Below are 12,523 nucleotides of genomic sequence, written 5' to 3'. Positions count from 1 at the left end.
AGCCATCCCCTATAACCAGAACTAAGGAGAGAAGTGTCCCAGAAAAAAAAAAAAAAAAAAAAAAAAAAAAAAAAAAAAAAAAAAAAAGTGAGAAGAAAAATTAAAAACCCCTCAAAACAAACTAAAAAAAACCCAAACAAAATACTCCCATGCCTCAGACTCAGAGAGCAAACTTTGGGAAGCACAAACCTGGATTCATGTCTGATGAACTGAGCAACTCCCTTTGGACAGGATGAAAGCAAATCAGATACTTCAGAATTGATGCCAACAAGCTCCTGATTTTGGGTAGAAAATTCAGTGTCACAATTCAGGTTTATTTCTGTGAATTCATATGATGTGAGCAGAATACCACTGAGGCACAGCTCCTTTGGTAGTGGAAATGAACACATTCCTGTTAAGCTGCATGGAAGTACTCTGGTTTTCCCCTGCTGTGATTCTGGACCTGGGCCTACCTCCAAGAGAAGGGAGAAGACCTGTTTGTCCACTCAGACAGGTTCACACTTTGCTTCACTGTGCCCAGGAGCAAAACCCAATTCACTGATCTGCATTTTTGTGCTGTTAGTGACAAAATGACAATGACAAAGAGATAAAAAACCCTCCAAAGGTATGAATTGTTCTGCAGCATCATCTCTTGGTGCTCCACATCACCTGGAAGAGCAGAATGTCAGCTGCCTCCAAGGGAAGCTGGGAAATGCACCCCCCTGTGGGGTCCACTGCTGCCCTCAAACCCTGCTTCTTCCCACCTCCCAGATGAGCACTGTTCATACCCACCCCAGCCTGGAGGGGATTTTTAAGGACACACATCTCCAGGATGGGGGATTGTCTAGGGAGAGTTGGTACCAAACCCAGGGATGGTGTGTGCAGGGTGTTGGGGTGGTGTCAGTGTGTCCAGTGGGACCTGGGCAGGGACCACAACCCAGTCCTGGGGTCAGTTCTGGGCCCCTCATGACAGGAAGGACACTGAGGGGCTGGAGCATGTCCAAGGAAGGGAACAGAGCTGGGGAAGGGGCTGGAGCACCAGGAGCAGCTGAGGGAGCTGGGAAAGGGGCTCAGCCTGGAGAAAAGGAGGCTCAGAGGGGCCCTTCTGTCTCTGCACAACTCCTGACAGGAGGGGGCAACCAGATGGGGGTCAGGCTCTGCTCCCAGGGAACAGGGACAGGAGGAGAGGAAACAGCCTCAAGTTGCAGCAGGGGAGTTTCAGATTGGATATTGGAAAAAATTCTTCATGGAAAGAGTGTTTGGGCACTGGCACAGCTGCCCAGGGGAGTGGTGGAGTCACCACCTTGGAGAGATTTAAAAGCCATGTGGATGTGGCACTTGGGAGCGTGGGTTAGGGGTGGCTTTGGCAGTGCTGGATTTAATGGTTGGACTCATGATCTTAGAGCGATTTTCCAACCTGGATGAGCCCCTGATTCCATCATCCCAGTGCAGAGCGGTAACCAGCACTGAAGGGGCTCACCTGGATTCAGGTGGGTGCATGGCACAAAGGTGGGGTGCACGTACAGGTACAGGTGTGTCTGTGCCAGGTGACACAGCTCTGTGGAGGTACAGTGTCCCAGCCCTCCAGGATTCTCACCTGCTTTGCTCATTAAATACTGGAGAAAAGAGATGCTACAAAGCTTCCAAGGCAGGAGACAGCAGTGCTGAGCTCAGGTGCTTTGGGGATTCTCCTCCCTAGCCTGTGCCATGGTGCACATGCCAGAGCAAGTGCCAGGTCCCCGTGGAGAAAACCCCTTCACCAACCCTCTGCATCAGTGCAAGGAGCCCTACAGGGCTAACTCTGAATCCTGGTGCTGACAGGGCTCACCCAACACCTTCCCACACCACCTCAAAGAGCCACCATGGCTCCCACACCCCAGTACCGACATGGCAGCCTTAAAACTGCCACAGACAGAGCCTGCTGCCTTGTATTCCCAGTCCTTGACTGTGGGGAAGGGCAGGAGAGTGTCTGAAGGCTCAACAGCCTGCTCAGACAGAAAACATTGCTATGTGCCCATGAAACCATCAAGGGAGAGAAGGAAAATATGAAAAGAGACAACCACCTTGCAAGTGCCATTCTGCAAGGAATGCTGTGCAGTAGGGGCCACAAAGAGGATGAAGGGTCTGGAGCACCTCCTTATGAGGAGAGACTGAGGGGGCTGGGCCTGGTTAGTCTGGAGAAGGGAAGACTGAGAGGGGATCCCATCAATCCATACAAATATCTCCAAGGCAGGTGCCAAGAAGACAGTGCCAGAGTCTTTTTAGTGGAGCTCAGCAAGAGAAGGAATAATGACCACAAACAAAAACACATGAAGTTCTACAACATTAGGAAGAAGTTCTTTCCAGGGAGTGTGGCAGAGCACTGGAAGAGCTTCCCAGGGAGGGTGTGGAGTTACCCCTCTCAAGACAATGGAAACCCACCTGGACACATTCCTGTGTCTCCTGCTCCAAGTGACCCTGCCTGGGCAAGGGGTTGGACTGTATGATCTCCAGAGGTCCCTCCCAACCCCAAATCTTGTGTCATTCTGTGAGGAGTGAGTTGCATCAGGACATCACACATCCCCGTGTTCCTGGTTGTGGGGCTTCCCACAAAATAGCTGTGCAACTCCTGCTCTTCCCACTCGCATCCAACTCTGCTCCTACTCAGGCCCTGCCTCCTTCTCTCTTCCTCTCCCCAGCAAGGGGAGGAGGCCCCATACTGTTCCCTGCAGCCAAGTGATCCAAGCTGCTGTGTGGCCAGAGCAGCTCCTGCAGAAAAAGCTTTGCATGGCCAGTGAGACCCTTGCACAGGCAGAGCTTGCACAGGGGGGTGGGCAGCAGCTCCAGATGCAGACATTGTCCCAGGCCCACCCCAAAGAGCAGCACCTGGCTTTGGGTCATGGCTCTGTCTCTCTTGATGGACTGGGTTTCTAGGAAGGGAGAACAAATTCTTAAGGAAAAGGGAGGACTTTTTCCCTTCTGGGGTCAAATAAAAGGGCATCAGGAGTTGCACAGCTCCATGCTGAGGAGCATCAGGGACACAGATGTAGCTTTCTGCACATAGCCCTGATCTAACACTGAATTCATTCTGTGACTTCCAAAAAGACACTTGGTTTTCCACCAGCTGTGCCTTCCCTCTGCCTTGCCTCAGGCTCTGAGCATCAGCAGGTGACACACGGAAAGGGAAGGGCCACCCTGCAGCTCCTGCCTCTTTGGGATGTCAATGCCTGTGGATGCCCAACAATGACAAACACCATGGGAACCTCTGCACTCACCAACCCACTTCTTCCTTGACCTGGGAGAGTGGGGCTTGTTTTAACTTGAGGCAGAAGACAAGCAAAGGAGAGAGGAGATGGGAGAAGCGCCTTTTAAAAAGCTCCTTTGTCACTCGCCTCCACATCCCATGGCGGTGCCTGCACTGACGTCAATGTGGTGTTGGTTGATTTGCACCAGCTGAGGGGCTGGCACAGGATCCTCCCCTCCAGAGTGGCTCTGACGTGGGGCAGGAAGGGTTCGTGCTGGGAGATATTCCTGCCTGTGCCACACTGGTGGCCGCAAGGCGAGGAATGAGGAACCTCTGCGGAGCGACAGCTGACCCTCATGCCTGCACAGAGCCCCTCCTGCACCCTGGCACCCAGTGATGGGGGCTGCTGCCCAGCCCTGATCCCTCTGTGCCAAGGGAAGGACAGTGAGGTGGCTGCTGCAGGAGCATCAGCATCAGAAGCCTCGCCTTGCCAAGGGGTGCCAGACTGGAACATCCTCGCAGTGTTTGTGCCAGCTGTGACACAGCTGTGAGCTCTCGCTGCCATCCCTGCTCCTCTGCAGGTGTTCTTCCCTCAGTGGAGGCTGCAGGACCTGACCTAGGCATCCAGCCCTACAGCTCTGGGGTTTCACCAGCCCATGGAGTTGATGCCTTGGCACGCCCAACCTTATCTTGCTGCCTTACAGAGCAACGAGTCCCAGAAGCGCATTTTTGACTAGTACTTTTCTCCCACACATGTGATTTGTGTGTTAATGTAACGCTGCACAGCGTGGGAAGCATCCCACTAAACACTCCTGGGAAAGAGGAGCCCAGCCCTTGGAATCAGAGCTGGTTTGAGAGATGGATGATGGAATGCTACGCACCCAGCCACAAGAAGGACAAGTGATATGCACTCAGCAGCAGTTGGCTTTACTATGGACCACAGGAGATCAGAAAAATAACCTTGTTAACAGGAGACCTAGTGGCTAACAAAATGTCATGCTGTAGGACGTACTAGAGAAGCACAATCACCAGAACAAAACGGCACCCAGGGGGACAGGGAAGCCCAGGGGGTTGCAGGAGATGCCCCATAGCAAATCTCTAGTGTGGTATTGACACGTCTGTGAGTGCAGGGGGCTGGCTGCATGAGCTCCTTTAGTCTTGGAACAAGTCAAAGAGTCTTCACCTTTACCTAACTCTAGTGGCTCTGGCACAATGATTATTGACTTTTTTCAGAATAAAAATACTAATATAATTTTGTTCCAAGAACTTTGTGCAAGAATTATTTCTCCAGGTGCAGTGAAAGGAGGGCAGATAGGAAAACACCCTTCGCAGGGTTGTCCTTGTGGTTCCTGCCCTCTCCTCACTGACACCACAACCCTCCCCAGCAATCCTCTGTGGCTTTGCCTTCAGCGAATCCCAAACAAGGCTTTTCAGAAAAAAAGGGGGGAAAAAAAGTATTGCTGCTTCTTCTTGTAATATTTTTCCTCTCTCTCTCTCCCCTGTTTCTCCTTAAAAATGTTTACTTTCAAAAATTCCATTCCTGCAGAGATTCCTCCTGAGCTCTGAGGTCTCTGGACTCCACCCTCCTCTTCTCCAGTCAGAAAAACTGAGTCTCGATGTCTCTTTGGTTAAAAAAAAAAAAATTTAAAAAATAGCACAAACAAATAACACACAACCCAGTATGATCCCATTCCACCCCGCGGATGCCTGATGAGAGGGTGTCTGTGGAAGAAGGAAGCATCAGAGACGAGCTGTCTGCTCTCTGGAAGCCGAGGTCTCTTCTCCATCCCACCGACTCTCCTCCTCTCATACGGTGGTTGCTGGCCCGTACTGGAGCACCAGAGGGGATGTCTCCTTGATGCGGACGTAGAACCGTCCCTCGGGCTGGCTGGTGTGGAGGGACAGAGGCAAGAAGTCATCGGGAAGCCACTGCTCGCTCTCGTTGGCAGCGAACACCAGTCCGAAGTGCTCCAGCTGCTCCTCGCCGTAGCAGACGGCGGCCGAGCCGCCCAGCACGCCCCGTGAGATGTCGTTCATCTCCAGCACCACCAGCTTCACCACCTCCATGGCAGGCGTCTGGCTGGTGATGTGCAGCTGTGGAGAGAGAGATGGGAGAGATGGATGGTAAGGGGGAGGAATGAGGAGGAACAGGGGCCGGAGGCAGCAAATGGCATGGAGGAATGGTGAGGGTGGAGGAACAGCTGCCCAGTGGTGCCTGTGAGCAGGTGGCAGCAGCCTGGCACAGAGCCATGGGCACACCATGCCCAGGGAATGCCCAAGGGAGCCTCTGCATGCCAGGGCCCAAACTTATGGACTACTCTCCTGCCTCTACTCCTGTTTCCAAGTCCTTGCCACTCAACCCTTGCATGTGTCACCTACAGCTCTGCTGAGGCTGCCCCACTGTCTCATCACCTAGAGCTGGAGAGGGACAGTCCCTGTCCTGCTCCTGGTACCATGGAGGGATCTGTGTGAAGTCACTCTTGTGAGCAGGATCCAGACCCTCAGACCAGCTGGATAACAACAGCTCTGCCAAACTACAACTGAAACCTCTTTGGAACATGGCGATAAACTTCACCCCATGCACAAGCTTGGGGTTCTCCCACCAACAGCTACCCTTGCCCTCTGCTTCCCTGGGGACAGCCCTGTGAATCCCAAATCCTGTCAAGAAAATGAGCTTATCAGGGCCCTGGCTGCTAACGCTGGGAGCCACTGCTTGGCTTCAAAGGCCCAAAGGCAGGACATCCATCCTCACCCAGGCAAGGCAACGTTTCCTTTGGCACATCTGTGAGGGCTTGCAGAGTGCCAGCAGTGCTGCCCACACAGGGTGGTCCCAGCTCTGGGCCCACGTGAGCACTGCCAGCCCTGAACAGCCGTGGCAGGGCTCAGCTGATTTACACCAGCCGAGGAGCCGTGCCTTTGAACTCGCTTTTCTTCAAGGAGAACATCGTAAAACGCTTTCAAGCAGGCGTGTCCAAAGCTTTGCAACTTCAAAAGCCACATGGGCAGCCCGCCAAGAACCTGAGGGCTGCGCTTCAGTTCCACAGAAATCTATGGGCATTCCTCAAACAGAAAATAATCCGGCGAGGCAGAGTTGTCTCTGCTAGGATGTCCTGGCTGGGTGCAGAGACACTGGCTATCAAACCTCCCCAGCAATAAACCAATCAGCCTGCTGGTGCTGTTCTTCCTCTGCCATTCCTTTAGGGCTGATTTCAACCCACACCAGTCCATGGTTTAACGATTTTCTGCTCTGTCATCCTCAGTCCTGGGCACCAGGAATGTCTCAGAAAGGAAATTTCAACAGGGGAAGGATCTCCATGGTTGGGACCAAAGGAGGCCACAAAGCCAGAGGGGCACCTACCCAAGATGTGGGGGATGGCCATCTGTGGGGGACTGCACCTGGAGCAGGTGTGAGTGATCAGAGGTGGTAGGATCAGCTCTTGGCAGCAAAGCTCTCATGGAGAGGAGTCAGATAACACAGCTGCTCCAGCATAGTCTGAAGGAGCATGGAAGGAGCTCTGCCTGCTGCCCCAGCCAGAACTGGAGTGGGTTCTGCCACTGGAGATGCCACAGGCTGGAGACAAAAGGTTCCTGCTCTCCCTTCCCTAATGGGGAAGGCTGGAGCAGAGACCACACACCTAGGAAGGGAAGGCTATAGGAGGAGCATGGCCAGGGCAGGGGTGACAGCTGAATTTTGGCCTGGAAGGATGATGTGTTTGAACACCAGGACGTGGCAAGGACATCATCTTAAACAATGGATTCAGTTATTATATCAGTAGCTCAGATATATCAAGGAAGATTTGGATTTCTGCTAATACACTCATCTGCTATTTTGTCTTTTTTCCCCTGTTAGAACAGTCAGGTTTTTCTTCTCTCTTTATTTTAAACAAAACAAAAAACCCCACCAAAAAAGTGTCCTTTGCTCTGCCTGCTCACACTGGGTGGCACCAACCTGCTGTCACCTGCTAAATCACAGACCAAGAGCTGAACTTCAGCCCCACCGCCTTGTCCCCAAAATTCAGTACATGTGGCCCTGGCTCACTCCTTCTGCAGCAGTAGCCATCGCTCCTGCAGAGACACCCTGTCCTACCAGGAGCCTCATCTACAGCAGGGACAGAGGGAGTCGGGCAGGAGTGCTGCGAGTCTCCAGGGGACCTCACCCCCGGGATGGTGGAGGATGGGGAGAGCCTGTGCCAGGTGTGGGGCACATGAGCCCTGCTGCCTCTGTCCCCATCGTGCCAGCCCTGTCCCTCCGGGCACGGCAGAGCCGCTCCGCCACGCGTTACAGGCTCCAGTACCTTGACACTGGTCTCTCTGGAGAGTCCCGTTTCGTACTGAGGGCAGACCCTCAAGGTGACAGAGCCCTGCTTCTTCCCTTGGTCGGCCAAGCCCCCAGGCTGCTCCGGCTGCTGCTCTGGCAAGTCCTGAGTCCGCTCATCCGAGCGCGTCCGGCAGACGGGCTCGGAACCTTGCCCGGCCCGGCGGCGCTCGGGGCTGGGTGTGGAGCCGGCCCCCAGCCTGGGCTGGCCGCAGGGGCCCGCGGTCCTGCTCTCGGCCGGGGAGCTGTCCACGGAGCCGGGGCAGGACTTTCTCGGGGCGGGGCAGTGGGGCTTGGGGAAGTCCAGGCTGCTGGTCCGAACGCAGTACGCCTGTCGCTTCTCCGTGATGCGCAGCAGCTCGATCTGCCGGCTGGGCAGGACAAAGTCACTGTCGTAGAGCTTGGGCGGTGGCCGGGGCTCCTCTGGCGGTGGCGGCACTGGGGGTGGGCTCTTGAGCTCGTGGCTCTGCAGGACGTCCGGGGCGCTGTCCCGCAGGGTGCGGGCCGCCCTCCGGCCGCAGCACTCGGGCCCCGAGGTGGAGCACACCAGGTCCAGCTCCTTCGGGCTCTGCGCCCGGCTGGAGTCGTAGTCACTGTCGGTGGCCAGGAACACTTCCGAGGAGCCTTCCTCGTCCGACAGGCCGTGCGAGTCCGCTAGGGGTGAGAGAAGCAAAGAGCGGCTCAGCCCGAGTGTGGAATCCCCCGCTGAGGTGGAATCCAGGGAAGCCTCCGAGGTTTACCCCTTGTCACACACCCGAGCTGCGCTCGCCACGGCACAGGCAGGGCGGGTCCTGGCCCGGTTGGCACCGACTGCTCTGCACGTACCCGGCTCCAGCCCTGCTGGCACCTCGGGCACAGGCACCCCCAACCCCCCGGGCACGGGCAGCCCCTGAGCCCACCAGGCAGGAGCTTGGCACCGCCGGGTCCGTACCGGAGTTGAGCTTGCGGCTGGTCTCTGGTGAGAGCACTGGGGATGGAAGGTAGTCAAGGTGGGATGAGGAGGATCGGGTTTTCTCCTTCACTGGCCCCCCGGCCTCACTGAGGAAACCACTGAGAGAGATCCCACAGGAGGGCTGCTTGTAGCGGGCATGCTGCAGGACATCCATGATCCAGCGCATCTCTCGCCAGATCTCCTCCATTTGCTGCCAACAGAGGAAATGGAGGAGCCCTTTCACACAGCAAACAACAGCAACAAGAAAGTCCCACGGCAAAACACGTGAGTGAGTCTGTACACACACATCTCCCCAGAGCTTTGCGGGAATCCCTGAGCTGGGAAAGGCAAAAAAAGTGCTCTCAGGTAGAAGGAGGATGCAGCTGCTGGTTCACCAGGCGTGCTGGGGACAGGGGTAGTGTGGGATGCCCTTTTGCAAGTCCATCCTAAAATGCACTTGCAGGCCTTTTTCTAGCAAGGAGGGCATGTGCACTTTCCTTGGGATTTTTAATGTGATCCTTGCAGTAAGAAGTTGCTCGATAAAGCAGTTGCAGCATGGAGAAGAGGAGGCTCCAGGGACACCTCAGAGCCCCTTCCAGTGCCTAAAGGGGCTCCAGGAGAGCTGGAGAGGTACTGGGGACAAGGGATGGAGGGATGGGACGAGGATCTGGATGGACAAGACAAGGGTGAATGGCTTCCCACTGCCAGAGGGCAGGGTTAGATGGGATATTGGGAAGGAATTGTTCCCTGGCAGGGTGGGCAGGCCCTGGCACAGGATACCCAGAGAAGCTGTGGCTGCCCCTGGATCCCTGGCAGTGCCCAAGGCCAGGTTGGACATGGCTTGGAGCAATCTGGGATAGTGGAAGGTGGAACTGGATGAGGTTTAGTATCTGTTCCAACCCAAACCATTCCATGAATCTATGAAAGACCAGCCTGCTGCTGCCCATCAGCCATATTAGAGAAATGCCCTGGGGCCACCAAGACCAGGGAACAGCCCGGATGCAGATCCTGCTGCCTGAGTCCTAGCAGGTCAGGGCCACTGTCGAGCCTCCTCCCACCCCATACCTGGATGTAGTCCTGAACCTGCTGGTGCCTCTGCTTGGCAGTGGAGAGCTCAGCATCAGAGAAAGCCTCCCTGAGGCTCTGCTGGGAGAGGAGTGACTCCAGCTCCAGCAGGGCGGACACCTGGCAGTACTGTGTGATGAACTCCCGGTTGTACGTGAAGAAGTGGACTGGGAGAGGAAACAAGAGAAGGGGGGATGAAAAACATGAGGCCCCATGCTGTGGATGCCCTACCTATGCTGTGGATTCCTCCCTATCACCCAAGATGAGGAGGCAACACTGTCCATTAGTCCACCTGGACAGCCCTCAGTACACCCCTCCATCCCTTCTCCCCAGGGAGTGAGGGAACTCTAGGCACCCCACTGCCCAGCCCAGCTCTCAGGAGGCCTCAGAGGACAGGGGGACCAGCAGAGCTGGTTTTTGGCATTCCCTCTCCTCACCCAGCTCGAAGATCTGCAGTGGCAGTGTGAGGAAGCCAGAGCGAGGGGTATAGGGGTTGTTCTGGCCTGGAGCAGTGCAGACGTCATCTGATGGAGGCAGCAGCAGCAGGAAGGAGACCTGATCCCCAAAGTCCAGCACCTCTTGGCTGTACAGACGGAAGTCTTTGGCCTGCAAGAAGACAGTGCAGGTAACAGCTGCACACATCACCTGGTGGGGCCTCTGCCCAGTCCTCATGCACGGAGTAGTCCTCAGGGACCACCTGCAGCCAGGGGACACTGCAGCTTCAGCACACAACCAGAGACTCCTTGCTTCTGGCATAATCTACATAATCTCATCACTTCTTCTCTAATTTTTCCTAAAAGTTTCAAAACTTCTGGTCAAAGTCAACATGGCAGGGTGTTGAAAACGTGCCACCAGCGATGAGCAGGGAGGTGCCCTCCCAGCTGCCCAGCCAGAAGCACATACCTGTCATTGGGGCTGCTGGATTGCTTCACAGCAGATATTTGGCATGGTGGAAGAAGGTTTCTCCCCATGCAGCCTGGCCCCAGGGGCTGCAGCTCTGGCCCAGTACTGGCCAGTGACCAGCCTGCTTTGGAAGGATAGAGTCGAGCTGGTCTCGTGCTGCCCGGGACCAAACCACTGGCAGCAGTAACAAACCCAGATTTGTTGCAGTGTGGGAAGGACAAACAGCTCCTGTGGACACTGACCCTGGACAGCGCAGACTCAGCACTCACCTTCTGTTAGCACAGCACTAAAATCTGGGTGCTCAGCCTCACAAGGAGGATCAGACGTGTAGTTCCCCACCTGCTGCAACCACCAGCACTGTGCTCACAGCCCCATCCCCTCCCTCTGCCCAGACCTTGGCTCCTGCCTCTACCTCTTGCAATGGGATGTTCACCAGGGTCATCAGCTCCTTGATGGCCACTTGGAGCTCTTGAAAGAAGGGGTTCTGGGACCTGTCAGTCTCTGGCTCTGTGGGAACAGGTTCCTCCACGCTGGCCATCTTCTGCAGCCACTCCCACTCCTCCCTGCAGAAGGCCAGAGACAGACAAGTGAAGGAGGGAGCAGTTTGGGTGGACGTGGACACAGTTTCTCTGAGAGCTGTGTTTGCTTGGCTGTTCCTCTCTCAGACAGTGCAACATCCCCAGAGGTTTGGGAGAGGTGGAGGTAGAGAGGGAACTTGGTTTGCTCTAGGCTGAATCAGAATCACAGAATATGCTGAGCTGGATAGGACCCACAAGGATTGTCAAGTTCAGCCCTGACCCCACACAAGACACCCTAACAACCCCTCCCTGTGCCTGAGAGTCCTGCATGGCAGGGATAGGAGGGAATATTATGCTGCTGCTGAAGCAGGAGGTGATGGATGCTGTTAGCCTGGGTGGGACAGAGCAGCCCTGCAAATCCCACCTAGAGATGTTGGGGTTGGAGCGGATCTTGACGTGGCACAGGATGTTGGGGAGCTGCTCTGGCACCAGCACTCGGATCTGATCCACGGCACTGCACAGCTTCAAGTAGCCCAGGTAGAGGCCCGGGGAGAGGGCATGGCTGCTCCGCTGGTGATAAGCCAGCTTGTCCTGGGAACAAAGGCACTGCTGGACCAAGCGAGTCCTCACAGCAGGGCTTGTGCTGATGCTTGTAGGCACAGCCAGTCCAGCTAGAGAAGGGGAGTGGCACAGGAAGACAACCCAGTGCTGGCGGGTTGAATCTGGCACCAACTTGATGCCTCCCCTTGAAACAACAGGATTTTTGGAGGTTGGCTGGGCTCTGCTCCCCCTCTGCTGTGACCTTTCCAGGCCAAGGGGGAGCAAGGAGCACTGGTGTTTCCCAGGGGAGCCCACTGCCATCCCTGCCCCAGCACACACCTGGATGGAGATGAGCAGCATGTCCAGAGCAGTGGGCTCCTCGGGGGAGGACACGGACTTGCGGCTGGTCTGCAGCTTGCAGATGGGGACCCAGCGGACGCTCTCGAAGGTCTGGTTGGTCTTCACCTCCTTCAGGGTGACAACGAGGATGTTGCCCTGTTTATCTTTGATGGGCTCAAAGAAGACCTGCCCCAGGTCCTGGATGCCTAGCAGCCCCTGTGTGACAGGGTGGGAAGGCAAGAGAAAGCAGAGGGTCAGGGGACATCCTGGAGGCACAGTGGGTCTGGGCAGCTGGGATGTGCCTGCAGCTGCCTGCTGGAAACCAGTCTGCCCAGAAAAGCACCCTGATGGTCCCCAGCCCCTCTGCAGGAGACTGCCATGACACCTGGCACTTCACTGTCCCACAGCCGGAGTCCTGCCGGGGGGACGAGGCAGGGACACACAGTCGTGGCCAGCAGATCCTGGGTTTATCCCAATTGTGGTACATCTGCATGCTGCTCCCAAAGGAGCTCAGCCTCCAGCATCCCACTTGAAGTGTTTGTTCCCCCCTAGGCTGATCCTCACCTGCATCTGTGAGATGGCCAGCAGCATCTTGAAGCGTGTCTGCAGGATGCAGGAGCAGGAGGACTGGGACACGGTGACACACTGCCGCAGCCACAGGATCTCGTCCCACATACATGACACCTGCACACACCACAGAGTGTCATCCA

General features: G+C 55.7%; 1 protein-coding gene across 6 annotated transcripts in view; it reads right to left on the bottom strand.

The window, feature by feature from the left end:
• Nucleotides 1-4,113: 4,113 nt before the first annotated feature.
• LOC121350895 (ankyrin repeat and fibronectin type-III domain-containing protein 1-like) overlaps nucleotides 4,114-12,523 on the bottom strand; it is a 240,033-nt gene continuing 231,623 nt past the window's right edge. For all 6 annotated transcript variants that reach the window (XM_041462667.1, XM_041462666.1, XM_041462665.1 and 3 more), the window contains 9 exons: nucleotides 12,378-12,497; nucleotides 11,814-12,029; nucleotides 11,359-11,525; nucleotides 10,829-10,979; nucleotides 9,951-10,119; nucleotides 9,514-9,680; nucleotides 8,449-8,659; nucleotides 7,498-8,171; nucleotides 4,114-5,296 (listed from right to left, as the gene is read on the bottom strand). In XM_041462667.1, coding sequence (XP_041318601.1) covers nucleotides 5,009-5,296; nucleotides 7,498-8,171; nucleotides 8,449-8,659; nucleotides 9,514-9,680; nucleotides 9,951-10,119; nucleotides 10,829-10,979; nucleotides 11,359-11,525; nucleotides 11,814-12,029; nucleotides 12,378-12,497 — 2,163 coding nt within the window. In that variant the 3' untranslated portion in view covers nucleotides 4,114-5,008. The remainder of the gene's footprint in view (nucleotides 5,297-7,497; nucleotides 8,172-8,448; nucleotides 8,660-9,513; nucleotides 9,681-9,950; nucleotides 10,120-10,828; nucleotides 10,980-11,358; nucleotides 11,526-11,813; nucleotides 12,030-12,377; nucleotides 12,498-12,523) is intronic.

This window comes from Pyrgilauda ruficollis, unplaced genomic scaffold, assembly GCF_017590135.1.
Source record: "Pyrgilauda ruficollis isolate IOZ18807 unplaced genomic scaffold, ASM1759013v1 scaffold16, whole genome shotgun sequence".
Taxonomy (NCBI): domain Eukaryota; kingdom Metazoa; phylum Chordata; class Aves; order Passeriformes; family Passeridae; genus Pyrgilauda; species Pyrgilauda ruficollis.
The sequence above is the reverse complement of the archived record's forward strand: the minus strand, read 5'-3'. Positions and strand labels throughout refer to the sequence as shown.